This window comes from Thrips palmi, unplaced genomic scaffold (assembly GCF_012932325.1).
Source record: "Thrips palmi isolate BJ-2018 unplaced genomic scaffold, TpBJ-2018v1 HiC_scaffold_16, whole genome shotgun sequence".
Classification (NCBI taxonomy): Eukaryota; Metazoa; Arthropoda; class Insecta; order Thysanoptera; family Thripidae; genus Thrips; species Thrips palmi.
In genome coordinates this window covers 16,341,489-16,368,710 of record NW_023144625.1, presented here as the reverse complement: position 1 = coordinate 16,368,710, position 27,222 = coordinate 16,341,489, and the positions used below count along the sequence as shown (strand labels likewise).

Below are 27,222 nucleotides of genomic sequence, written 5' to 3'. Positions count from 1 at the left end.
ACACCGCTCGCCCGCATGGTTTACACACACACGCACACTAATGAGTCCACACCTGTCGTCGGCGAGGCGGGCGTTTGTCAAACGAGGTGGGAGGGGGGCTTTGAGACGGCCGCGGAGGCAGAAGAAACGAGGTTAGTCGCCCTGGAAATGGCCGCCACGGCCAGCCACGGTGCGTAGTGCCCTTGCGGAGCCCTTGCAGGGGTGAGGCCTGTGAGGCCTGTGAGCCCCGAGGGGGGGTCTCTAGTGATGACGCAGCGGCGGCGCGGCGGCTCAAGCCCAGCCCGGCCCAGCCACCCCCAGCGGGGCGCATGCGCGACAGGCGCGGACCGCCCGCGACCGCCTGGATAGGCAGGGGAGGGATGGAGTGGGGTGGAGGCCCCACGCGCCGCCACGCCCCGCCACCGCTTCGTTCTTCGTACACTAGGCCCCGTGGTGTTCGGGCTGGGCTGGCTGGGCGGGCGCAGGCTAGCCTCGCAGCACCGCGCAGCCTCGCCAGTGTCGCTCGGCCAGGGCAGGGATGCGGGCACAGAGCAGTGCCGCCCCCAACAACGAGCAGTGTCACAGTGACGGCGACGTGACGGCCATGCTGCAGTGAGCTGCCCGTCGCGCGACTGGACTGACATCGCCTCGGACCGCGTGACGAACCTCGTGACAACCTTCGTCACCACCGCGCCGCCGTCGCCACCAGCCCGCAACATGGGGGACGCATCACCAGGTACGACACAGGGCCGAGGCCCCAACGTCAACACAAACACACACACGCACATACGGCGCCACTGTCACGCGCTGCCAACGTGCGCACGCCAACACGCGCCGCATATGTGGACCGCGTGCACGCGACACGCCTGCCAACTGCAGCGACCTGGGTCTGGGGCGGCCAGGGGCCACTGCAGCGCGACGCGGCGACCGCCGACTGCAATATGGTGCCGTTGGCCACCATGCCCCCTCCTCGGCCTAAGTCTAATCACAGGGGAGGAGGGGGCCGTCTTGGCCGACTTGGCCTGGCGTAGGCTCGGCGTCCGTATGGCGCGGCGGCCGAGGCGGCCGAGGCCCCCGTCCTGGCCGATAGGGTGCTTATCCTGGGCCGGGGGGCCGGAAGCAGCCTCCCACTCCCGCCTTCGCCTTTCGCCTTCGCAGTGGAGGTTGCTTCGCCTCCGCCGCCTTCCAACGTCCCCGTCGAACGGCGAACGGCGCCGACCAACAAGTCGCCAACCAGGCGGTGGGGGCTGCAAGGGCTGGAAGGGCTGGAAGCCTTGACTTTGTAGGACTGCGGGAATAAAGCCGCCCACCCCCACCGCCCTGGCGCCCTGGCCGTCAAGTATTTGTCAACGCTTTCACGGCCAAGGGCTTCGCGCCGCGCCATAGGCTTCGCGCTGGGCGGGCTGCTCGCGCCGGGGTCTTTACTAATGCCGAGCACACCGCCACACCGCACCGCTGCCCTGTCGGCCTGTCCTCGCGGCTCCGGTCGGTTATCGACTGGCTTTCACGTCGGCCACCCTGCCCTGCCTTGCCCTGCTGACCGCCACAAACAGAAAGCAATTTCCCCGAGTGTACGTCTGTCAGTTTGTTCCTGGCCTTACGCTGGTTGGCTGTCAAATGCCGCTGCACGGCGGTGGCGGACTGGCGGCGTGGGTGCGCGACAGTGTCGTGGCGCGGCGCGGGGTTTTGATCTGGCCAGGTGGCGACACGGTGACGGCGCGGCCCAGAGATTAGTTTTGGAGTTGTGAGATTAACCTCCGCCCCGCCCCACCCCTCACCCCTGTCTCCGCGACACTCACTGCTGCTCGGCGCGGACGGAGCGGACGCCGTCAGCTCGTCGGCTCCAGCCTCCAGCATGCTCCGCTTCGAGGCCTTCCAGGCCGGGGCGATCCCTGATGCCTCACTAACTGGCACCACCACCACTGCCGCCGGCTCGCAGTCCTCCCAGTGTGCCAGTGCCTGTGTGGGGGCCCGGCAGCGCGTTTCCATAGCTACGCCGATGCCGGTGGAGGGGGTGCCCCGCTGGGCCCTGGCCGCCCTGGCCGCCCCGGCCACGCCCATGACGAGTCTAGGAGGTGAGGAGCCAAGCGGCGTAGCGGCGCAGCCATGGCGTGGCCGAGCCAGAGCCAGAGCCAGATCCCTCGGCCGCCAGGTCGCCTCCCCCCGGCCCGGCCCGGCACGCTTATCTCGCTGGCGAGGCGGCGAGGCGTGGGGCCCTACAGTGGCGTGGCACGGCGCGGCGCCAAGCGGCAACCGCCTGCCAACCGGCGGGTAGGCAACGCGGCGGCATCGGTGCTCGGCGGGGTGCCTACCCGGTGCCGCGCGGGCGCTCCCTCTGCCCCGCCGTCCCGCCTGCTGCTGGTCCTGCAGCCTGATTCCGACAGTCGTTTACGTCGCTGTCTCTCTCGCACTCCATGGGGGTCCCGCACGGGTGCGAGAGAGACAGAGCGACGAAAGCGACTCTCGGAATCGGCCTGCTGCTCTGCTCCGTGTCTGGTCGCTGCCTCCGCTTCCCGCCTCCCTTTGGGATGACAGGGCCGCTTCCCGGTCCCCGCTGATGGGATTTCGCCGGGACGTCATCCGGGACCGGGACGTCCCCGTCGCATCATCGGCACCAGCGAGAGCGGCGAGGGCCTCAGCGCCAGAGTTGACGGACGCGATAAATAAAAACGAAATAAAAGGAGGTAAAAAAAATAAAATGCCGAGCCAGTCTTGATGGCTTTTGCGCGGCTCGCGTTCGCAGGGCTAAAAGGAAAAGAGGACGAAGCGTGTCCGGAAAGATGGAAAAAGGGGGGGGGGGTTCGATCGCGTGCGCTTCGGTTATGGAGTGGCGTCTGGTTCACTCGTGTCGCGTTATGTATGAGCGAGGAGACATTCGGGCGCGGCGGCCGGGTACGGCCCTGCCGAGCGCTTCAGGAGAGTCGCCCCTGTCTCTGTCGCACTCGCGGGGCTCTCCATGAGTGCGAGAGAGAGAGAGAGAGAGAGAGAGAGAGAGAGAGAGAGAGAGAGAGAGAGAGAGAGAGAGAGAGAGAGACCTCCGGGGCGTCGACCGACACGTCGACCGACACACGCAGGATTACTGCCTCGCCCCGTCTGTTGTCTGTCCCCACCGCGACGCGGCTGGCCCTTATCCCACCCCAGACTGGCGGCCCGATACGTACCTGGCCCGACTGGCCCAATGGCGCTGTCGCGCAGAACAGAAGAACTGAAGACGGGAGGAGGGGCTCGCTGGCCCATCCATATTCATGCGGGCTGCGATGGCTGAAGTGTAAGGCGCCGGCGCCGCGGTCTGAACGCGCGTGGCGGCGCGTGGCGTCGCCAACGGGATTAGTGGAACGCCCGCACCGCATGCAGCGGGCTCATTCCGAGCACCGCTTCCGACGCCGTCGCTCTCGCACCCTCGAACGCAACGCCCTGCGAGTGCGAGAAGGGCAGAGCGACTCCTCGGAAGCAGCCTGCGGAAGTGGCGTACCGCGCCGAGCGCCAACGCCAAGCCCCGCCTCGTTCCTGGGTCCTCGTCGCGGCCAACGGCGCGGCCAACGGCACCGTAAAGCCCTCTCAATCCGCCGCTATCGCTCTGCGCGCTCCTCGCGCTCTGCGGCGTCCCCGCTCGCCGTTCCCACCCAGCTCCTCGGGGCTCTAGGCTCCCACCTGGAGCACTCGAAAGGCTCGGCCAGCGCCACGCTAGCGCCCCGCTAGCGCCGGCAGGCAGGCAACATTGTAGCGCGGGCGCGCGGCGGGCGGCCTATGCCGCCGAAGACAGGGGCTCTCCGTTCCGCCTCGTTCCGCTCCGCTCTCCACCCTCCCCTTCCCCGCTCGCGGTCGACGCGTGCGGCGGCCCATGCCGGTCGCCGCGGCCAGCAAACGGGCCATTTGGAACGCAAACCTGGCGAACAAAAAGTCTGACTCGGCCCACAAAAAAAGGGCAGGCAGTTGCCTCCGCCGGTGGTGAGGCCTTTGCCGCGAGGCCTTCGCCGTCAACCCCCGGGCGAGAGAGGCGCTCCGCAGCGCTTGTTTTTCTCACCGCAGCGGTCCCCCTCCCCCTCCCCTCTTTTCCCTCTCGTCGTCTCTTTCTCGGCCCGGCAATGCAGCCCCGCGCACGGCGCAGCGCCCTGCCATCGGCCCCGCCCTCCGCGCGCTGGCTCGGCCTGGCTCGGCCTAAGCCCTGATTAAAATTTGGGCCCGGTGGCGCGATTAGGCTAGGGCCTTGCGACGTCTCCATCCAAGCCTGATTGCCAAGGCTTGGGCGAGGCCGAGGGAAGGGGAGGGAACGGAAGGGGACGTCGAGATGGCGATTAACAGGCACGACGTTATCCCTGCCCGCTCCCAGGCCCAATCCCGTCCTTCCTCCTCATGTCCCGCCCGCAGCGCGCCGCGGCTGCAGCGGCCTGACTTCGTTTCGGCCCCCGGCAGCGCGGCGCTGTCGTCGACGTCGCCGGCAACGGCCTCGCTTCGGCGCGAACCACAATGGCCGGCCGGCGGGTGTGCCTCCACACCACGCGGGGGAAGGAACTTTGGCACCGCCTCTCACTCGCCATTCGCCGCGCGACCGAGCGAGGGAAGGAGAAAGAGAAAGAGAAAGATGTGACTGCCGATGAGAGGGCGCCAGGTTGCCTGCGGGGTCGCCTCGCCTCGCCTCGTCGGGTACCAGGTGCAGCGGCACGGCGGTCTCCTCGGGATTACCTCACCTGATGCTGCCGGAGCATTACGACTATTTATCCCCAGGGCCGCGCCCCGCCCCGCCCCGCCCGCCGCCCGCCGCCCGCCCCGCCCCGCCCCCCCGCCCCGCCCGCGCCCCGCCCGCCCCGCCCCGCCCCGTGCGGGCCGCTGCCTCCGAAACTCAGAGAAATAATAACGACAGCCCCGGCTGGCGAGCCAGCAGTGTTTTTGTTGGTGGACTCGTTTTTTTGCAGCTTTATCCTCGCAGATTAGAAACTGAACTCGTGGCTCCTGGCTGGCTTGCTGGCCGGGCAGGCTGGCCAACAGAATGAGAGGAAAAGTTGACTCGCTTCGGCGGAGTTTGTCCTCAACAGCGAAGCAATTCATTTGCGCGCCGAGCTGGCGGCCGTGGCGGGGCCCTGGCGGCCACCGTCACACTCAATCTCGCTAAATCCCCTTACCGGCGAGGTGACTCATTAACGCGCTTCTCTCTCTCGTGTTTCAGACAAGAACTTCAAGAAAAAGCTGATCGACAATGTCAAGAAAGAGGTAAGTGGAATCGACGGGCCCGGAAAGTGAAGGACGTACGGACGATTTTAATTTGGTTTTTGTTCTTTTCCTGGAGGGAGGGAGGGCTTATTGTTCTTAGTTTGGGCCCCCCGGTCCGCAGCTCGCCGTGAGCGCTCCCCTTATTCTGCTAATCAGCAAATTGTCGGCTAATGAAGGCCTTGACGCCTGGCCGCGTTTATTTGCCGGGGGACTCGGGACTCGAGGCATTGCCAGCCATGCCCAGCCACGCCGAGGGCGGCGGGCGAGGCGGGGCCCCGCGGGGAAGCGAGGCACACAAGAAACGGGGATGCGGGGCGAAGACAGGGAACGACGGGAAGCGGGGCCGGCATAGGGGCCTGTCCCGCGGGATCCTGCTCGACGGCCTGGACGGCCGTGTCCGCCGTGTCCGCCCCGGGCTGGTGGCTCGGCCGGCTCTGCTGGGGTTCCTGCGGCTGCCTATGTTGGCGTGTCGTGGCGCGTTGACAGCTTGACGGCCTTGGCGGCCTTGACGGCCTCCTTGATCCCCGACCGCAGCAGCCCTTGGCGCGCCTTGGCGTTCGCCCGATGCCAGGCGGGCCTGGAAGTCGGACCGGCTGCCGCGTGCGCAATGTGTGTGTACCTCCGCGACGACCTTATCCTGTGTGTGCCCCCAGCCTCCAGCGTGGCGCGTTGGCGGTGTGGTTTCCGATTAGGACCTTGTCCGCTGGAAGGGGCGGGGCGGACCGAAATACGTCCCCGGCTGGAGGGCGGCGGGGCGGCAGTGCCGCGGCACGGCGTGGATGCCTGGCGCCCTCTCACGCATGCCATCGACGGCCTCGCTCGGCCTCGCCATACCGAAGTTGGGAGAGAAAATAAAAAGGAAATACTTACCAAAAAATGCACTTAAAAGTTAGTTCATTTCGTACAGGCCACGCCCACTCCATCCGAGGCGGGCACCGCTGGCGCCGGTTAACTGCTACCACAAGCTTTTTGCTTTCTCGGTGCGCGCGGTGGTGGTGGCGGCGGGTGGCGGTGCGTCGGCTGCAGGGCTGCCTCGGTCTCCCCGCGCAACAAATTGACGTGATGGATGACGTGGTCGACGTGGTACTGGCCCCGCCCACGGTCCATGGGAATCGATTTCTGCGGCCCGCGGTCCACGGAATTGGATTTCTCCAGCCTAAGCCCCTCTGCAGCCCATCGATGTATCGCCCTGCCGCTCTCCCAACCCGATCGCGTCGAAGCTGTATCTGCCGCCGTTCTCTCTGCGCCCCGCGTGTAGTGTAGTGTAGTGGTTGTTGTTTCAGTATTGGGAGGCAGCGCCTAGAATTCGCGATAAAAAAATTACTCACGAAAAACGCTTTTGCGCGCGCCCGCGCGTGGCCTCGAAAGTAGAGGCAGGAGCGGCGCTGCTGTGCAAACTCCAACAGCAGCGCGTCTCGAGGCCATCCCTGTGAATTCCGGCCGGGCCAGAGTCAGACCGCCGGGCGCCCTTCCCCCCCCTCCCCGCCCCGCCCCTCCCCGCCCCGCCCCGCCTCGGCGCGTTTGAAGTGGCATAGCGCGGCCGGCCGCCGGGGCGGTGGCGGTCCAGACTACACCGCCGCACTCCTCTTATTCACCCCACCTGCTGAGCCAGCGGCGGCCTGCAACGGAGCGCATTCTCTCGCTCTCTCTCTTTCACACACATACTCAGACATAAACGCACACACACGAGCCCTGCGCCGAAATTGAACGCGGTGGAATTTAATGCCGCCCCTCGGGCTGTGGCTGTGTTTCCCCTTCCCTCCGGTCCGCTTCTATTTCCGCATTCTCGCCCCCGTACTTCACTACCCGCACCCGCTCCGCCGCCCCGCCGTCCGGCCGCCTGCCTGACTGCTGTGCGAATGCGGGACCCCCTGTAGTCCTCCGAGAATGCTTGCCTTGCCAGCCTGGCGCCACGGGGCGCCTCGTGAGTGCGAGAAAGGAGACGGGCTCACGAAAGCGCCTCCGTCGACTGAGCCTGTTGACGCCGTGGCCGCCATGGCCGCCCGCCGTGCGCGTGAGTGGAGCAGTGCCCCGTGTCCGCGGCATCCGCGCAGTCCGCGGGTTGCATAAGGCTGCGGCGCCGCGGCGTGGTGACGTCAGAGCAGACTGTCCGGCCTCTGGACCTGGCCGGCCATCCAGAAGAACGGAGAAAACGGGGAGAAATTGCGGCCGCTCTGCGTGCCGCTTGGCGCGCCGCGTGGAGGCGCCGCCGCCCCGGCAGGGGGAGGGGAGGGGAGGGAGGGGGAGGGGGAGGGGGAGGGGGAGGGGGAGGGGGAGGGGGAGGGCGTGGCGGCGTGGCGACGGGGGCGGAGGGGCGGCTTCTCGCGGCGCTGTCTCTGTGTCTGACGGCTCTGACGGCCACATTGTGGCGGTCTGGCGGCTTGGCGTGCCGCGATGTGTGCCGCGATGCCGGCCGACAGCTCGACGGCCTTCTCGGCGGCCTTCTCGGCGGCCTTCTCGGTGGCGCGCGGCGCGCAGCGGGGCCCGCTCTCAAGTGGCCGCCTCGCCGCCTCCGCCTCGCCACCGCGTCTCATTGTTCTGGACTTCGGCGTCGTCGCCGGCCTCGCTGGCCTCCTCGCCTCCCCCAGCCGCCCGCCCGATCCGATTTGTGGCCGTGGAGGGTAACTTTGGCCAACTATGTCGCACGGAGCACGTGAAGCAGGCCGCCGCCATGGTGCCTGCGGTCGGAGCCGCCGCCCCGCCACTCCGCCCCGCCCCGGCGGCGTGTTGACTGAGACAGCGAACCCGCGGCTTATTTTGCTTGTTTCAACAAAAAGTTTGCTGTGGGTATTATTGGCGAGCGAGGCAGCGGATGGCGGCTCGACTCTCGCCGCACTGGAGCCATTACCGTTACGGCCTGGAAGAGAGAGAGAGAGAGAGAGAGAGAGAGAGAGAGAGAGAGAGAGAGAGAGAGAGAGAGAGAGAGAGAGAGAGAGAGAGAGAGAGAGGGGCGGTGCATCGCGTATTGGATGTTGTTCATTAGTCGCTGGCAGGCAGAGCCGTTGCAACCCACCCGCCCGTCCCGCCCGAACCCCAGACAGCACTCCCAATAAATAAGTGCCCCGCTTTTTACCCGGCCGTGCAGAGAGCGCTGATGAAAGGCGCCGCCAACCTCATTTCTCTTTTTTCCCATCCCCCTCTCTCTCTTTTTGTATGATTTCGAAGCACGCCCGCCGCACAGTACCCGACGCCGCAGCCGCTGGAGCGGGCAAGGCTGGCAAGGCACAGTAGCGATTCGCTGGGCGTTTCGCTCGCCTCGCGCGAAAAAAAAATGAACCAAACAGGTCAGCTGTTGAGTGGCATCTCCCTTTTCTGAGTGGCCAGATGGCCAGACGGCGAGCAGAGTCGTCCCGGACGGGGAAACGTCGCAGAAAGGCGTTCTTGCCTCAATTGCGGCCCTCTGGTCCCGGCCCCGGTCGGCCCTCTCTCCGCTCCGGCATGATTAATGATCCAGGCTCCTAGCGCCCATTAATTCCCAGGCTCTTCCTTCGACATTTTCGCCAAGTTGTGCGGACGAACTACCCTCCTCCCCTTCCCCCGCTCTGCTGGCTCTGCTGGCTCCGCCACGCCATGGCCACGCCGCCGTAGCGAAGCGTCCGCACGGCTCCCACGGCGCTGCTGGACCTGGAGAGCGAGGGCCTGCCTAACGTCCTTACTGCGCTGCTCTGCCAGGCTCTGCCAGGCTCTGCCTGCTCCGCTGTCGTCCGGGGACACGCCGCTCATCGCGGTGCTGCTCCAAGGGGTGCTTTCCATAGCTTTCCATGTTTTCCATACTTTCCATGCTGCGCGAAGGAAAAACTTTTATTGCAGCCCGTCCGGCAGTGCTACTGCAGCATGACAGACTCGCCAGCAGGCGAGGCGGCTCTCGCTGTGCTCGCTGTCGTGTGTGGGATGGTGTACGCTACGTGGCATCCCACGTTTGTTTTTGCTTTTGCTGTTTTTTTTCTCAGTGCTTTTTTTTTGCTCGTTTGGACCCCCGTCGTCGTCGTCGTCGGTCACTCTTGTTTCTTTCTACTGCACGCGGCCTTCGTTTTGGTGGCGCACTGCCACCGCCTCCCGTCGGCGTGATCCGAATGCAGACCACAGAGAGGGGAGGGGTGGGGGAGGGGGAGGGGAGGGGGAGGGGAGGGGGCACCAAGCAAACCGGGGAGTGACTCGCTGCGGCTAACCCAGTAAACTGATCGGCGAGGCAGATTCACTTTGGATGAAAAGGCTGGTCGTTAGCGACGCCCCATTTCACGTTGTGAGCGGTTGTGCGTCAGCCACAACGAAGTTGGTTTCTCGCCGTCAACCAATACCTCTTCAATCGATCCATTTTCTTCTATGAATCGCTTTTAGTTGCGGCGCCCTGTTTTTTAAAAAATAAATAAGCTGAGCTCAAATGAAAAACCACTGGCGTCGAAGAACCATTTTGTTGATGTCAATGACATTGTCGTTCCCTGTGTTGGCTCTGACAGCAGACAGCAGCCATTATAGTATCTGCTGTTGCGTGTCTGGTCTGGTCTGCCCGTTGGCTTTCGAGTCTCAAGTTCGGTCCGTGCCGGCGGCGTGCCGGCGTGGGCGTGCGTGAGTCGCAAGTTGGCCGTCAGCCTCTGTTTGACTGACGCGGAGCCTCCCGGAGCCTGCAGGCTGATTCCGTGCGCGGCTCTCGTCGCTCTGTCTCTCTCCCGCTCTTACGGGACGCCCCATGAGTGTGAGAGAGACAGAACGTCTCGGCGCCTGTCGCAGAAACCGCTGCCGCTCCAAGAGCATGGCCATCACGACGGAGGACGTCGCCGAGGGACGCGAAACTCTGGCGGCGTGGCGGCGTGGCGGCATCGGGTGTCGCGTCGTCCTCCTCGTCCTCCTCGTCCCCGTCGTCCTCGTCCTCCGACTCACGGAACTCGAGGCCGGCGTGCCCGACCTCTTTGTAACGACAATAGCGGTCGATGCTTCCACGGCCACGGAAAAAAAAGGAAAAAGAAAAAAAAGTATATTGGAATTTGTTAGCATCGCTGCGCCCTGGAATTTCGGCAGGGTGGAAGTGTGTGTTGCCGACCGCGGAATCGCTCAAGACTTAAACAGTCAGGCTGCCCCCCCCCCACCCCGCCCCACCCCGCCACGCCCCGCCCCGCCCCGCCCCACCCCCGCCGCCACGCCAGCTTCAGCTCGCCCCGCTCCGTCCCGCCCGAGGCGACTGACAAGCTGTCTAATGAAGCGGGGCCGTGTGCCTGGGGGCTGCTGGGGCTGCTGCTGGTGGGGCTGCGTGACGCTGGCCTTGGCCGGCCCTGGCTCGCCTTATGGCTCCAGCCGGTAGAGTTCCAGTGGCTCCAGGGCGCCGCATCCCCACAGCCAAGCCGCCAAGGCCCGTGTGATCCGCGGCAGTGCTTCCTGGGGGCTTTTCCGCAGGGGGAGGCTTGTTCTGTCGTGGCGCCTTATCTGCTCCGTGTTCTTTACTGCGCCACTGCGCGGGTCTCTCCCTGTAAGTGTGTGTGTGTTTTTTTGTCTTTGCGTGCGTGCGTGACTGACTGCGGAGGAGTACCGTATCGTGCAGCACGCTTGAGTCGCCCTCTCGCGCGCTTCTTCGACTGCGCGCGCTGTGCACGGTCACAACGCTTTAACATTGGCCAGCGAAACGCAGTAAAACGGCTCTGATTGGCCCGAGGCAGCGGCCAGCCAGCAGCCAGCCAGCAGCCAGCCAGCAGCCGGAGGTCGGACGTGGCGCAGCCCGTCCGTCCGTCCGTCCGGGTGGAAGCGGCACACAATGGGCTGGTCTCCTCGAATCAGGCATTCGCCTCCATTGGCTTCGACTGCGCACGGCGCCACGCCACGCCACGCCGCGCCACGCCACGCCGCGCCACGCCACGCCGTCAAAGGCAAGCTCAATTAACTCGGGACGGCGCAACTTTGGCCTCCACGTGGACGAGCCGCAGCGGCCACGGCGCCGCGCTGGCGGAGCGCACGCCAACATGGCCAAAATGAACGCGAAGAAAGCAATTTATTTGCAAAGCGGAAAGTGTGGTCGACGAGGAAGGGGCGGCCTGGCGGCCCTGGCGGTCCTGGCGCCGCGTCGCGCGTCGCGCGCTGGGCGGCCAGGAAGGCGGGCAAGGCGGGCAAGGCGGGCAGGGAGGTAGTGGTGTGTTTGCACACGGCCCCGGGCCCCGGTCGCCCCGTGACGCGTCGCAAACAGAAACGGGGTGGGCGAGAATCGACCCCCTCACCTGAACGAGCGGAACGTTGTCGCCGCGCGGGAGGCAGTGAGCGTTGCAGCATCACGTGAGTGCGAGAGAGACGACAACGGGAGGTGAAGTAAAGGTCGCGCCTGGCCGGCGTCCGCGCGACACCCCGTCCGATAACGCGGCGCTTTTGTTTTTAGCCACATCGCCGTGCACGCTCCCCTCGCCCCCATTAGCGGTGTAGTGCCCTGGCTGGCGATGCCTCCCGTCTCTCCCTGCCTTTCGCCCGCCCCGCTCAGCCCCGAACCACGCCGCTGCCGCTCCTCGCGGCCCGCGAGTTAAAACGCGGCGCGGGCTGACAGACAGACAGGCAGCCTTGATGAAGACGAGGGAAGCGGCCCGAATTCCAGCGACGACGCGCAGCGTTTTGTTTTAATTTGCTCGCGAAGCCTTCGCACGCGCCCGCTGTGCCGCTGTGCCAGCCTCAAACAGCGAGGCTGTGCCAGCCTCAAACAGCGAGGCTGTGCCAGCCTCAAACAGCGAGGCTGTGCCAGCCTCAAACAGCGAGGCTGTGCCAGCCTCAAACAGCGAGGCTGTGCCAGCCTCAAACAGCGAGGCTGTGCCAGCCTCAAACAGCGAGGCTGTGCCAGCCTCAAACAGCGAGGCTGTGCCAGCCTCAAACAGCGAGGCTGTGCCAGCCTCAAACAGCGAGGCTGTGCCAGCCTCAAACAGCGAGGCTGTGCCAGCCTCAACAGCGAGGCTGTGCCAGCCTCAAACAGCGAGGCTGTGCCAGCCTCAAACAGCGAGGCTGTGCCAGCCTCAAACAGCGAGGCTGTGCCAGCCTCAAACAGCGAGGCTGTGCCAGCCTCAAACAGCGTGGCGAGGGGGAAATCACATGAAGTCACATGTTTTGAAATCATGCAGACTTCCGGTGCATTGGACAGCCGTTCGATCAAGGACTCCACTGGTGCCGTACTGCATGATTCGAGTTCTATTCGACGACTCTCAGCTTGAGTGGGTCTTCCAGCACGTTGCGGCCTTCGGCCTGCCTGGGGCCTGGGGACGCCGTCTGCCTCTCGAGTGCGCGCCGAGGTGTCGGAGAGGGCGTCTCGATGTATCGAGAGGGAGGGGGAGAGTGGCGCAGTGGCAATCCCAGTGAGGGACCTCTCGGCTTTGCGCGCGGTAATGGTGCACTGAAGGGCGCGCGGGCCGCACATGGCCACGTCCTCGCCAAGGAAAGGGCCATCAAGGACTGCCAGGGCACGGCAGGCATGGCCAGGCAGTTCCGCGAAGGGGCGGCGCCGCGTCCTGGAGTAGGGCCACCACCTGCGGTGCCCTGCGTGTGTGCGTGTGTGTCTGCTCGCTTGTGCATGTGTGTGTTTGCGAGTGTGGGTGTGTATCTGGGCCGTAATATCTCTCTATTATCCCCTCCTTCTGCACTCGGCCTCGCCCCGCCCCGCCCCGCCCCGCCACTCGGCGCGGCGCCGGTTTGGCATTGCGGACACGTCCTTGTGTTTGTCCCCCGCGGCGGGGCCGAGGCGGGGCCGGGGCCGGGGGGCCCTGGAGTGCCCTGGAGGAGGTCGAGCGGACGGGGAGGCCGTGCCGGGGGGCTGCGCGGGGCGGCGGAAATTTGATGAGAAAGCCGGCCCCGATTCAAACCCCTTCCGTCGCCCCTTCCTTCCCTCTTGTTTCGTCTGATTCGAGGCGCCGCGAGCGGCCGCGAGGCCCCGTGTGCTCGTCGTGGTGCTTCCGGCCGACGCGCTGCCTGACGGCCTGACGCGCCGCCACCCTCCAGCTGGACCGAGGCGCCTCTCGCTCTCTCTCTCTCGCTCTCGCTGAAGGCCCGACGAAGTGTCGGCCGTGGCGGTGGAGGGGGTGGGGGCGTCCTTCTCGGGTTTCCATCCTCACTGCGCCAATGAGACGCAGTCCGCCTTATGAGCTGTTTTTGTGCGTGGCCGTCCTGGCCGTCCTGGCCGTCCTGTCGAGGCCCCCCTCCCCTCGGAGCCCCTCGGTGCCGTGATAGTGATTGGACTGATATCCGGAGCGTTATCCTCCCCCCGTCCAACACCAATCACTCAATCGGCCTCGCCCGCGCGCCCGCGTACGCGCCCGAGTCCCTCTTTCTCTCTCGCACCGCCGGTCGACCCATGGGTGTGAGAGAGACAGCCTGCTGCAGTCGGCGCTAATCGGTGCTGTCCGTGGTTGCAGGTCAAGCAGATCATGGAGGAGGCCGTCACCAAGAAGTTCGTGCACGAGGACAGCAGCTCCGTCACGTCGCTGTGTGGTGAGTCTTCTTCCCCTTCTTCTTCTACCTCCATCTCGGCCATCGCGGCCATCTCGGCATTCCTGGCCGTGCCTCGCGTTGCGATAAAGTGATGCCCGCACTTTGCATTGCACGCGTCGTCCACTCCCCCCGCCCCCTTTCTCGCTGGTTCTTGCCCCTCTGGGGCCACCCCGCCCCGCCCCGCCCCCCGGAATGGGCGTCGTTACTAACGGCCAGCTCGTTGGCCGCTGTGCCGCGTACCCGCAACGCGCACCGCAACGCCTGTTGCCAGTGGCGCGGCGGCGCAGAGGCGCGCAGTGGCGCCGTGCTTTGCATTGCCCGGCATCGCCCCGTTTCCCACCTCGCTGTTGTCCCTCTCCGCCCGTTGTTCCCAGTGTGACGGCTGTGTGTTTTGGGCGTTTTGCAGCCGCCGTGGAGGCGTGCCTGAGCCAGGGGCTGCGCCGGAGAGCCCTCGGCTTGTTCAAGACTTCTTCGACGACGGCGCTGCTGCATAAAGTTGCCAAGAACTTCGCGCCGGCCGAGGTCGTGTCCCGGCGCGTGCAGGAGATCGAAAACTCGGACCCCACTCGGTGAGCGCAGCACTAGAACGCCGACAGCACCACTTCACTTTTGGAAAGCAAACAAAAACATTTTTTTCCTATTTATCTCTGGACGCATCGACCGTACGACAAAGTTTACTTCCAAACAGGGCACGAGCATTGAGGGTTCTGCTGGACGCGGCGCGTGGAGTCTGTGTGTGTGCGTGTGTGTGTGCGCGTGGCAGAGCGGTCGAGAGTGTGTTATTGGCGCGACTGAGGCGCATAGGCCCGTTGCCTTTGCTTCGTTTCTCTCATTGTGGCCTGTTCCACACTGTTGCATCGCTGCCAGGACGAACGCCAACGGCCGCAAGCCGTGAGTCTCATGAGTTTCATTCACCGTAGCGCGTAGCCCACCGCGTAGCCTACCGCGTAGCCCAGTAGAGCGCGCTAGTGTACAAATGCAGTGTGTTTAGGATGGCGGAGTGTCCGGGCTGTCGGGGCTGCAGCGAAACGTCCCCCCCCCCCCCTCTCTCTCTCTCTCTCTCTCTCTCTCTCTCTCTCTCTCTCTCTCTCTCTCTCTCTCTCTCTCTCTCTCTCTCTCTCTCTCTCTCTCTCTCTCTCTCTCTCCCCCGCGCTGCTCCGCGTCGATAATGTTCTTGTTTTCTCTCTTTCCGGGAAACTAGAGCAGCCCGACCACCTCGGAGGCGAGTGCCTTTTGCGATTACTGCGCCGCCACCGCTGAGGTATGGTAACCCCGCTTGTGTGCTTGCCGGGGCCTTGCCGGGGCCTTGCCGGGGCCTTGCCGGGTCCCCCGGGACTCTTTCGCCCTCCACCCATGTCCTCCGTGACCCCCACGTCGGCTTTTGTGAGACCCGGCCCCCCGGCGTGCGTCAAACCATCGCCCTCACGCCTGTTCCACAGCACGGCGTGCCTCCTTGTGGTATCCACCCGCACCGACCCAGGCACCCCGCCGCCGATACCCCATGCCGCCCATTGATTCCTCTCCGCGTGGGGTATCGACGACTTTCTTTTCTTGTATACTTGTATGCATACCTGCCCACCACACCTGTTGAGTGCTGTGCAATTCTGCACCCACCCCACTCCACCCGAGTTTAACGCGACACCAGAACGTTTGTGTGGGGCTTGCCGTGCGTCGTGGCATGCCTCTAGTACTCTGTAAAAAATATAAAATGGCAACAACTTGTCGGTGTGCAAACTCCTTTTTGGCACAGATGACAGCCAATGCACCATGCTTCCACTAGCTGTATTCTACGCAGCCACGAGGGCGGTTCGTGGCCCAGCGGCCCAACCCCGCAGGCACTGCCAGGCCGGCCGGAGGTGTACACGCCACTGTCGTTGTTTGTTGAGCTTTCAAAGCGGAGTTTGGCTGCTGCGTGCTCATGCTAAAGTTGCAGTTGGAGGTTGTCGTCGTCGCAAATAGAGGGTTGTCCGTTTGATGCATGTCTGTGTTGCGAAGCTGCGAAACGCATTCATGGTATAGCCGTAATACTCTTCGTCATTATTTCGCTTCTATGTTATTGTATCATTGATATTATTATTAATAATACTGTTGAGGAAAAGTATTCTTTGTACTGCGCATATAACTATTGAAGAGTTTTCGTGTTGTCGTAGATTACAAGGATGTCTAGATACTACTGTATAGCAAGCTTATGTTAAGTGCTGTGTCAGCGCACTGCAAACCTACAAGATAGAAACTGTAACACTGTTGTGCCGCTCGAATGTGTAAGTGTATACCTCTGTAATATAGTCTGCTTTGAGGCTAAATTTGGTACGGTGTCTGCAGGTTTACTCCGCACACACTATGCAGGACGCGCGGGTCTAGCAAATAGGTCCTGTAGCGGCGTCTCTAGCTTGATGTAGCCACGTAAACTGTGAACCGTAGTTAATTTTCCCGACCAAGTTTCCGGCCAGAAATTACGCGCAAGACCGCAATCTAAGTGAGGCGCTCCGTGTTTGAGCTAAGACCCCCCGGGGACGCTGGGACCGTGGCTGGCACGCTGGAACGGCCAGTGATGACATAAGGAGATATACGGCGGCTCGGGACTGACCCAGTTCACAGTGGCCTGGAGGCGCCTGGAGCAAAGGGGAGGGGGAATGGGCCTCCGGGGACGCAGCCTCGAGACGTGAGCCGGATTTGGTTCCATTCATTTATTTATTTATTCGCCTCGCGGCGGCCGCGGCGGCCTCGCGGTGCACTGCGCGGCAAGCTGTCCCGCGACGCGGCGCGACGCGCGGACTTTACCGCCCGGCGATTTGTCATACCTGAGGCCGCCTAAGCCTTGGGGACGACGGGGTGGGTCCTCCAGGGTGGGTCGCGCGCCGCGTCTGCCGAGGGTCTGGCCGTGGGGCCGTGCTGTACAAGCGGTGCACACTGTAACGGGCGGCTCTGTCGCAGGCGCTCCTCCTCGAGCGGCGACTCCACCAGCAGGCCCGCCAAGCCGCCCCTGCAGAAGAAGAACTCCTCCGGGGCCGTGCTCGCCTCGCCGCGCTACCTGTGGATCCGCCTGGCCCTCTTCGAGAAGCACCTGGCCAAGATCATCGACCACCTGGTGCAGAACAGCACGTGAGTGTGCCCCCCGACCTCGCTACACACCCAACAGAACTGACGTCACAATCTCAAACCGAGCCTTTTCAGTCGTAACGCGACCTATTTCGACGTCCTTTTGACAAGATTTTGACCCTGTTGAGGCGGCGTGCTCATTTGTATCTTCTGCTTGCAGCAAATACTACGAGAAGGACTCGCTAGTGGCGGACCCGGACTATGGCTCCATCCTCAGCTCGCTCTTGGGTAAGGCCCCGAACGGACTGACGGTCGGTGAGGTGAGAGAAAGATAGACGGTGGCGCTAACGGTTTCCTCTGCCTTTTCACAGTGGGGCCGTGCGCCCTGGACTTCTCCCGCACCAAGACCCAGGACCACTACTGGACGGACCCGCCCGCCGACGAGCTGGTGCAGCGACATCGCATCTCCAGCGGCCACAACACCCCGCCGGCGGGAAGGCGGCCCGCGCTCCACGTGAGTACCCAGCTCTCCGCCGCTCCAGCTCTCGCGCTGCCACCAAACGGGAACCCACCTGTTATGTCTCTGTAGAAATTAATTTAGTCGCGGCGCTACTCCGCGCCAGGGGCTCCGGCCGGGAGGGGGTATTGACAGAGACAGATGGGGCCGCAGGGTTCGGACCGGACGGGGACGCCGCGGGAAACCCGGGCAAACCCAAGTTTGATGAGCGGAGCGGAGTGGAGGCGTGTTTGCGGAGCGTGGGGCGCTCCAACGGCGGGGTGGGGCGGGGCGGGCGGGGTGCCCCGGCAGGTGCCGTATCGCGTCGCAGTGGTCGTGTAATTGGACGCGAGGGTGGAATTCAAATGAGACGACAACTATTTGCATGCGAGATATAGTGGTGCTCGTTGCCTTGTGTGTTTTCGAGAGAGAGATAGAGAGAGGGCGGGAGTGTCCGCGTGCCTGTGTTTCCGAAAACAAGTCATTGTTTGCGTTTCTTTCGGCAGTTCCGCCGCTCCATGCACGGCGTCAGCTCGGAGGAGAGCCTGCGGCAGGCGCCCAAGGACTACGTGGAGTCCCTGCACCAGAACAACCGGGCCACACTGCTGTATGGCAAGAACAACGTGCTCGTCATGCCGGTGAGCGACGACCAATTAACTTGGGATCCATCCGTAATTGAATTGGCCCGATTCGGGCAGGCAGCTTTAATCTTTCAATCGTCCGTCTCTTTCCTCTGCCCCCGCGCGCCCCGCAGCAGAAGGACATGCCGGAGCCCATGCCCGGCTACCTGTCGCTGCACCAGACGTTCCACTCGCTGACCATCAAGTGGACGCCCAACCAGCTCATGAACGGCTACTCGGAGGCCGAGGACAAGGACAAAAGGTTGGTGCTGGCCCTGCGGACCTCGCCGCGGACCGCCATGGGCTGCCGTACCGGCGTTGCTGCGTAGTGTGCGCGTGCCCCTTTGTCACCGTTAATTAAAACTTGGTGCTCAGCAGTATCTACTGGGACTACGCCATGAACGTCAAGGTGGATGAGATCGTCTACGTGCACTGCCACCAGCAGGGTGAGCCCTCTACCCTTTTTCTTTGTTTCCCAAAGTTGGGGCGATTCATTAAGAACGCTGTCCTTGGCAGGCGACAACGGCGGCACGGTGGTGCTGGTGGGGCAGGACGGCGTGCAGCGCCCGCCCATCCACTTCCCCAAGGGCGGCCACCTGCTGGCCTTCTTGTCGTGCCTCGAGACGGGGCTGCTGCCGCGGGGGCAGCTGGACCCGCCGCTGTGGTCGCAGCGCGGCAAGGGTGAGTTGGAGGGACACTGGGAGACCAGTAACAAACATGTTGTGCCAGTGTGTGAGTGTGTGCGGACCGTGACGCCTCTGTTGCTCCTAATCTTATCAACCGTCGACGGCGGCACGGCGGCACGGCGGCTAGGTGCCCCTTGGTGCCCCTCCCCCTCCACCGCTTCCCCCATGGGGAATGCGTGGCCCGGTCTCGCTCGACACGTTCCCCCGCCGCGTTGCCGCGTCTCAACAACTCCTTTTCTCCTGTCTTTCGCACGCCGCGCTCCGCGCTGCCGCTGCAGTCGCAGAGTTGAGGGAGGAGCAGGAGGAGCGGGAGAGAGAGGGTAGGCAGCATCCGTTTCCGTCGCACCGTCGCTGTCGCTACTCCGCGCCGCTTGTTCTGCAGCATGCCAGGCCGGGCTGTGGCCGCGCGGGGTATCTCCAGACTCAGGACTCGTCGATACTCCCCGCTTGCCCTTCCGCCTCGCTTGCCGCGCCCTCGGCCGCGCCGCTTCCTCCAGCCTTCAGCCTTCAGCACGGTGCAATCAGCTTCTCGAGTGAACAGCCAGCCGCCCAGCCTCAAGCCCAGCCCCAAGCCCAGCCTCAGCCTCCCCGCTTGTTCCTTCCATCTTCAGACACTATCTGGCCGCGCTGTAGAACGCGCTCCGAGGCGGCATGACGGCATGGTGCTGCTCCTGGGCATGACGGGCCTGACGGCCGGGCCCCTATCCTGCTCATCTCGCCAGGCTGCCAGTCTGCCAGTCTGCCAGTCCGCCAGCGCGGCCGGGCCGGGCCAGGCCGCTTGCTTGACGGCTGCCGATATGTTGCAGGCAAAGTGTTCCCGAAGCTGCACCGCCGCGGCCGCAACCAGCCCACCACGCGGCTGGAGGACTCGGACGAGTCCACCGACTACGTGTTCCGCATCGTGAGCAAGAGCAGCCACGAGGACTTCCGTAAGCACTTGGATGCGACGCACTGCTCTCCCGCCTCCCGGACACGGAGTTAACACCGTTCTTGTTGCAGTGGCGGGGCAGGACTTGCTAGAGCCGCGGTCCTGGACTGACGCGGTGGGCCAGGCGCTGGGGCAGGGCGCGTCGCAGGCGCGCGGCCGCGTGCGCGCCGCCCTGGCGTCCACCTCCACGGCCTCGTCCACGTCCTCGTCCAAGTCGCTGTCCCTGGAGCCGGGCGGCGTGATCCTCGCCGCGTCGCAGGGCTCGCAGGGGTCGCAGGCGAGCCAGGACCTGCCGCACGCCCCCAAGCTGACGACCGGCGACTCGATCCAGCTCGTGTGCGACACCATGAAGAGGCAGCTCATCTCGCGCGCCTTCTACGGCTGGCTGGCCTACTGCCGCCACCTGCGCACCGTGCGCACGCACTTGTCCGGCCTCGTGGCCACCGCCATCGTGTCCCCCGACGAGCCGTGCGACGCGCGCGCCGGCGTCACCAAGGAGCGCTGGGCCGAGCTGGGCTGCCGGGAGGAACTGTTCCGGCTGGCCTACTTCGGCGGCGTGTGCCACGACATACGGAAGCAGGTCGGTGCCCTGGACAACCAGTTTGCATTTTGAAAACCGCTTTCGAAGCTGACAGCCGCGTTGACGCCGCAGGTGTGGCCCTACCTGCTCGGCCACTACGTGTTCGGCTCGACGGCCGAGGACCGGCGCGCGCTAGACGCCACCACGCGGCAGAACTACGAGACCACCATGTCGGAGTGGCTGGCCGTGGAGGCGATCGTGCGGCAGCGCGACAAGGAGACCATGGCGGCCAACCTGGCCAAGCTGAGCTCGGAGAGCACCTCCGGGGAGGCGCCTCCGCCCACGCCCAACCTGCAGCACGACCTCAGCAACGACGTGAGTGGCGGTGGCGGGGAACGCTCGTCGACGCGGTGCCCAGCCGTGCACTCACCCACCTCTCTCCTTCCGTCAGGTGTTCGAGGACAACGTCAGCCTCTCCGACGACGACAACGACCCCGTGGTGGTGGACGGCGAGGACGGTGCGGAACAGAACGACACTTCCGGTAATGGTCTGCAGGCCCATTTTCGCCGCAAGGAACTGTTGCCATTAGCAGCTCGGCAACGGCCCCAACGGCCTAGCGCCTGCGGTCCCGGGGGTCGGCCGCGCGGTGCACACGCGTGTCGGGCGTGGTGCTGGCCCCGCGGTCCCGCTCGGCAGCGCTCCGCCTCGACGGGTCGGCCCATTCGTTAATGCCTTTCTTTCCCTTCCTTCCCAGACGCCCCCGAAGCAGTGTCCACGGCAGCGGCGGCGGCGGCCACCGTCGCGGTGGCGCCGACCGGGGCGGAGATGACGTCGGCGGCGGCCGTGGTGGCTGCGGCTGGGGCGGCTGCCGCGACCACGACTGCCACGGCTGCTGCAGTGGCGGCCGAGGCACCGACTGCTGGCGTGGTGGAGGGAGAGACAGCTGCTGTGCAGAACGGCGAGGTACGTGTCTGAACGGCCTGGTGGTGAGGTTTCCGATGTCGCGACACTGGACGATGTTGTTTGTTTTGCCCAGGTCGAGGAGGCCGAGGCGGAGACTGTCCCGGAGGCGCAGGCAGAGACGGCGGCGCCGGAACCAGAAGCGGAGCCGGACGCGACCGAACCGGGCGAGGCGAAGCAGAATGGAGCGGAGGAGCCGGCCGAAGGGGTGCCGGAGACCGAGGCTGAGAAGGCTGAGCAGGCTGACCAGGGGGAGGAGCTGACGGAAGCCGCCAACCTGGCCGCGGAAGCGCGTGACTCTGCCGAGGCGCCGCTCAAGAACAACTACGCCGCCGCCAACGCCAAGATCGTCATGACCAAGCCGTCCGTGGACGCCGTGCCCGGTGAGCGGAATGCGCGGCCCAGTGGTTCAGACTAAGTGCCTCGGACACGCTAGGCCAGCGGTTCTCAACCTTTCTCGGCTCGCGACCCCAAATTTGTAGCCAAAAATTTCCGCGACCCCCAGGAAAAGTTTCGCGACCCCACGGGACCCCTCCTTTAGCATGCCACTGCGTCTGATCCGAGGCGGGCATTTTGCTCCCTCAACGGGCAATTGGTCTTTGGACCTTCCTTTAGCATGCCTCTGTTACGGAGTGCGATTATCAGTCTTAGTTTGGGAGCAGTATTGTCTCAAAGTTGGCCAAAACGCTCAGAAATGTCTTAAAAAATCATGTTTTGGGTCGATTTTAAGCAGCCACTGCGTCTGATCCGAGGCGGGCATTTTGCTCCCTCAACGGGTAATTGTTCTTTGGACCTTCCTTTAGCATGCCTCTGTTACGGAATGCGATTATCAGTCTTAGTTTGGGAGCAGTATTGTCTCAAAGTTGACCAAAACAGGCACAACGATTTTTCAAAGACATTTCTGAGCGTTTCGGCCAACTTTGAGACAATACTGCTCCCTAACTAAGACTGATAATCGCACTCCGTAACAAAGCCATGCTAAAGGAAGGTCCAAAGACCAATTGCCCGTTGAAGGAGGACGAAATACCGCCTCGGGTCAGACGCAGTGGCTGCTTAAAATCGGCCCAAAACACGATTTTTCAAAGACATTTCTGACCGTTTTGGTAAACTTTGAGACAATACTGCTCCCAAACTTAGACTGATAATCACACTCCGTAACAAAGGCATGCTAAAGGAAGGTTCAAAGACCAATTGCCCGTTGAGGGAGCAAAATGCCCGCCTCGGATCAGACGCAGTGGCTGCTTAAAATCGGCCCAAAACACGACCCCAGCTACCTCGCCGCGACCCCTTAAAATTTTTTTCGTGACCCCACTTGGGGTCGCGACCCTAAGGTTGAGAACCACTGTGCTAGGCTGCAACTTTGATGATTTCCCTCCTCTCCCTCCTTCCGCAGAGACAGAGAAGCCCGAGGACTCGGCCAACAAGCTGGCCGGCACGAGCCAGGGCCAGGGCAACCGCTCCAACTGCGTGTCGCCCGCCTCCAGCCAGGGCGGCGTCTACTCGGTGAGTGCTGGGCTGGGTGCGCGCGTCGCGGTGCGCGTGCAAGCCACTGCAAGCACTGGAGGGGGCTGACGGCCTGGCCGCTTGGCTTGCTTTGCAGACCGAGCTGCTGGAGACGTTCGGGCTCAACGTGCACCGCATCGACAAGGACGTGCAGCGCTGCGACAGGAACTACTGGTACTTCACGGTGGACAACCTGGAGAAGCTGCGAAACGTCATGTGCACGTACGTCTCCTGGGAGCCTTCTTCGGACTTGGTTCCGGCTGCTGTTGGTAATGCATGGTGGTTCTGGCAGGTACGTGTGGGAGCACCTGGACATCGGCTACATGCAGGGCATGTGCGACTTGGTGGCTCCGCTGCTGGTCATCCTGGACGACGAGTCCTCCACGTACGCCTGCTTCTGTCGGCTCATGGACCGCATGGGTGCCAACTTCCCCAACGGCGGTGCCATGGATACTCACTTTGCCAACATGAGGTAAGACCTTCGAATTTTTCAACATTCTTCCGACAGAGTCCTCACTGTTTGGTGTTTGCAGGTCCCTGATCCAAATCCTGGACTCGGAGATGTTCGAGCTGATGCACCAGAACGGCGACTACACGCACTTCTACTTCTGCTACCGCTGGTTCCTGCTGGACTTCAAGAGGGGTGAGTCCGCCGTGGCGCGCCGTGGCGCCGCCGTCGCCCCGTCGTGTACTTACTGACCACGCCGTCGTCCGTCCTCCGCAGAGCTGCTGTACGACGACGTGTTCAGCACCTGGGAGACCATCTGGGCCGCGCAGCATGTCGCCTCGTCCAACTTCGTGCTCTTCATCGCGCTGGCGCTCGTGCAGACCTACCGCGACATCATCCTGTCCAACTCGATGGACTTCACGGACATCATCAAGTTCTTCAACGGTGAGCGGGCCGAGTGTTCCTTGAGCGTCCCTGGCGCGCCTTGGGGATGTCGACGTGACGTCACAGCGCCTTCTTGTTGCAGAGATGGCCGAGCGGCACGACGCCAAGGCGGTGCTCGCGCTGGCGCGGGACCTGGTGCTGCAGCTGCAGACGCTCATCGAGAACAAGTGAAGGCGTGTCTGCGCCCTGACCTCCGTCACCTCCGTCGCGTCGACCCGTCTACTGCGGTGGCTGTAGCCTCGTCCCTTCGTGCTGCAGCTGTTGTCCTCCTTCCTTTTAACTTGTTAAAAAGTGTTTGTTTTTCGTTTCTTTTAAAATAACGTTTGCTGAGGAAAATTATGAAGGCTACATGTCTGTGTGGGACATATGCTTTGAGACCTCTGCTGGCAGAAGTTTCTCAAGAAGCATTGTAAAACTTCCTGTGTTTTGAACAAGCCCCTCTTTGGCGCAGGATGGCTTATTTTGTGAGGGTGGTGGCTTTCTAAGTGCGTGCATTAAAGGTATATTTCTTTATGTATTTTTTTAAACGCCCCATTTGATGAAGTTCGAAAATCCCATTAATACATGGTAAACTGAAACTGAAATTCGGTTGATTGGTAGAGTTTACTTAGTCATATTTGACTTTCTCATCATTATCTTAGCTATGCATTCATTGGCCTGACTTAGCAGCCTCACTGCATTTCTGAGAAATCCCCAACGTATCTGTGTTCCTGATTGTGTTTTAAGCAGGTTAAGATGTTGATTTATCCTTTAGCCGGCTCACTTCTTATGTGTGTCAAAATCTCTTTGAAAAATATTTTATTTTTTTGCTTGGACATTTGCTTGTGGTCAACGGTGTTCTGCGTTGACCATTCACTGCTCCATTTGATTAAATTATTTTTGATACCAAACTACCTATTTTTAGTTCACTTTTAATTTGTGTGTTGCTGTCTTCTCCGTTGTTGTTTTTGTTTTTTTGACAAAGTTGTCTGTTGTTGTTATGTTGTGCTAGATGTATATTGATCAGTGCACCGCAGTAATGATGTAAGATTGTTATCCTTTCTCAGTAATTTAAGGAAAAGATATTGCTAGAAATATAAAAAAGTATATTTCTTTGAACTATTATTGAACTATTATAAGAGTTAATGAAATATTATTTTTTACAATGATGTTAAAGCATTTTGTTTCACTGGAAGTGTTAAGTATATTAAGGTAGCTACCCCTTGTTAAACTTCTTTATTTTTTGACTCGATTTGATGTTTGTATGCCAAAATAGTCAATTAGAGAATTATTTTCTAAGGAAATACTGTGATTGTGTAAATAATTTGTAATGCTATTGGCATGCATTTATGAAGTAATTGGATGGTCAAACCAATTGCTGTGGATTTCGTGCAGAGACTTATTTTCTCGGTTGTGTGTTACATTATTTTTTCATTATTTTTTTTGCTTTGGGTGCCAATAAGTGTACAAATAGATAAGCTGATTTTAACATACCTTTGAAGTATTTCCTTATCAATTTTGGCGGCTGGCCGCTAGGTGGCTACATAGAATATCATCATTCACTTTCCATCAGAATGTGGGCTGCTCTGCATTGTCCAAAAAACTTTAAACTTAAAATTCTTTTTCTCTCTGAAGTAGTTCCTGGCCAAAGCCGACTTTTTTGGGGGCGTGCCATTCACTTTTACTCTAATGGAAATAATTACCGCACAAGTACCTTATGTAAATAATATGTACTCAGTATGGTGCATACTTACTTTATTCTTCTATTCTCCCAGTGTATACTGTTGCTATTTATTCAGCTGCTTTCTTGTCTATAGTTAATGTAAGCCATTGTTGGGTCATAATGATCTTTTTATATGACTGAAATACGAAATTCGCATTGGTTAATTGCTGCACATAGTCCCGCCCCCGCCCCATACTTCTCATGATGTTACAATTTGACCTGAACGATTTCTTTACTATCTTCGTTCTCTTTATCTTCATGTATCATATGTCCGCCACTTTTTTTCAATACCGATAGTGGACATTTTGTGAAAAACAGCCATGCTGGTACAACATTTGTGACAATCGGGATGTCTTGGGAACGAGCAAGTACAACGTATGTGTGCACAATGTTCCACTTCTCTAAAGACTAATAAATCATATCTTGTTATTTTGTATTTCGCATCTTGTTACTCCGCACCCCCCGCTGGCTTTGCCCAACTTTGACTGATCACCGCTGAAACTGGATTTGAAGCAGTATCACGAGCTGCGTTGTGCCGGTCGCAATTATCTGGAACAGCAACAACAAACACAACAAAAACAATAAACAACAACAATACAACAAGAAGACCTGCATGTCGGCCCCGACGTGTGGCCCCGTCTCCCAGGGCGGCCACCAAAGTTGATCAATTTCCGCGGTTAATTGATTTGGCTGGTGCCGAACCCACGCACGGAGGCGGGCAGCAACCACCCCACTGCCCACCTCACAGGACTTCCAGATTCATTTCATAATTACGATCACCTTCTAGAAGTGGAGGAAGGCTTGATCGTGGGTTCACCGTTCTCCGAGTTCACGCAAAAAAAGACACAAAAAACAGCTTGGATTCGGATGCGGTGCTACCTAGTGCCAAAATAGCACCCCCACCAGCTTTGGTCTTGAATCAGTACCCACAGAATGGGTGGCTGTGTAGACTTACTCCGTGCAGCACCCTGCGGTCCAACGGCAAGAAGCTGAGCGCCACGCACCGGACGGGCAGGTGCAGGAGTTGCAGCCTCAGCACCTTCAGCTGCACGACGGCAGAAGGTCAACATCAACCATACTCAGGGCTCTGAAGCCCGCGGGGAAACGACAACACGAACCTCCTCCAGCGCCTCTTGCGGAAAGGTCGGCAGGCTCAAGGTGTCCTCGACCTCCTCCAGCAGCTCGTCCGACTGCGGGAGCGACAATCTTTTTATTCGAAGCAAACCCGAGGCAAAATGAGATTAGCTTACCGCCTTCTGCGCGCCCTGGCACGCGGAGAGCGTGAGGGTGACCTCCACGGCGCACAGCAGCGGCCAGAAGACGTTGACGACGCCGCTCTTGGTGTGCAGGCAGAAGTTGAAGAGGTTGTACAGCTCGCAGATGCACTCCACCATGACCGCGGACACGGCCATGGCCACCTGTCGGGCAGCGTAACGCGCAACGCGCCTTGTTTAGCGCCCTCTGACACGTTTGCCAACAAATACGCTGTCGACGGCGCGGAGTGGCGTGCGCAAGGATGGGGCGCATGCATGAGAGCACGCGGCGCGGCGGGGCGGGGCGGGGCGGGGCGGGGCGGGGCGGGGCGGGCTGCTCTGTGTTTGTGCAGTCGGGCGTCGCCTCGCACTACTTTTATGTTTGCCGCGGCCTAGCGGCTTCTTTCCCGGCTTCCAAAACAACAAGTTGGTCGAGAAGTAGACCTGCGTGGTCCGCGGCTTGGCTGCGCGCCGCGCGCCGCGCGCAGGGCCCTTAGCCGCAAGTTGCCAACCCCCTCGCGCTCCGCGCTCCGCGGTTCGCTTTTCGCGGGAGAGAAGGAAAATGTTGCGGGGAAGGGAACCGAACCACCGACCTGGAGGAACAGGGCGCGCTTCACGTCGTGCATCGTCTCGAAAATGTCCATGTGCCTGCGCCGGAGCTGGCGACCGTAGTGCGTGGGCCACTTGGTCTAAAAAACAAACAAAAAAAAAATAAAAAAATAATCATGAAAACATAACGAAGAAACAGTGACGGCACTACTACGGATCCTGTCCATCCAAGTGTAATTGTAAACACGCTGAATCGCTGCCTCACTTTCCCCGGAGACCTCCACCTCCACCGTCGGCCAGCATCCCCACTACACTGGGATGGGGCAGGTGCACCATCAGCACAGCACAGCACAGCGACAGCCCTTGCCGCTCCTCGCCAGCACTACCACTACACTGGCGGACCCGTACGACGGCCTCACACCAACACGCACACACAGGCGCACTCTG

General features: G+C 61.6%; 2 protein-coding genes across 2 annotated transcripts; one reads left to right on the top strand and one right to left on the bottom strand.

Moving 5' to 3' along the window:
• The first annotated feature begins 454 nt into the window (after positions 1–454).
• Positions 455–25,409, top strand: LOC117642827 (small G protein signaling modulator 2-like). The gene is made up of 25 exons (XM_034381400.1): positions 455–715; positions 5,144–5,187; positions 13,551–13,626; positions 14,033–14,195; positions 14,494–14,517; positions 16,561–16,728; positions 16,886–16,953; positions 17,037–17,179; positions 17,668–17,799; positions 17,916–18,043; positions 18,160–18,227; positions 18,298–18,462; positions 18,746–18,787; positions 19,274–19,396; positions 19,467–19,975; positions 20,048–20,290; positions 20,367–20,457; positions 20,671–20,879; positions 20,953–21,259; positions 22,270–22,379; positions 22,477–22,601; positions 22,672–22,851; positions 22,913–23,022; positions 23,104–23,271; positions 23,354–25,409. The coding sequence occupies exons 1-25, from the start codon at positions 697–699 to the stop codon at positions 23,440–23,442; spliced, it is 3,504 nt and encodes a 1,167-aa protein (XP_034237291.1). The 5' UTR covers positions 455–696; the 3' UTR covers positions 23,443–25,409.
• LOC117642826 lies at positions 25,297–27,105 on the bottom strand. The gene is made up of 6 exons (XM_034381399.1): positions 27,041–27,105; positions 26,820–26,915; positions 26,224–26,391; positions 26,092–26,163; positions 25,929–26,018; positions 25,297–25,522 (listed from the first exon to the last, which is right to left on the bottom strand). Exons 2-6 carry the CDS (start codon positions 26,868–26,870, stop codon positions 25,463–25,465), a joined length of 441 nt encoding a protein of 146 aa, XP_034237290.1. The 5' UTR covers positions 26,871–26,915; positions 27,041–27,105; the 3' UTR covers positions 25,297–25,462.
• Between the last annotated feature and the right edge of the window lie 117 nt (positions 27,106–27,222).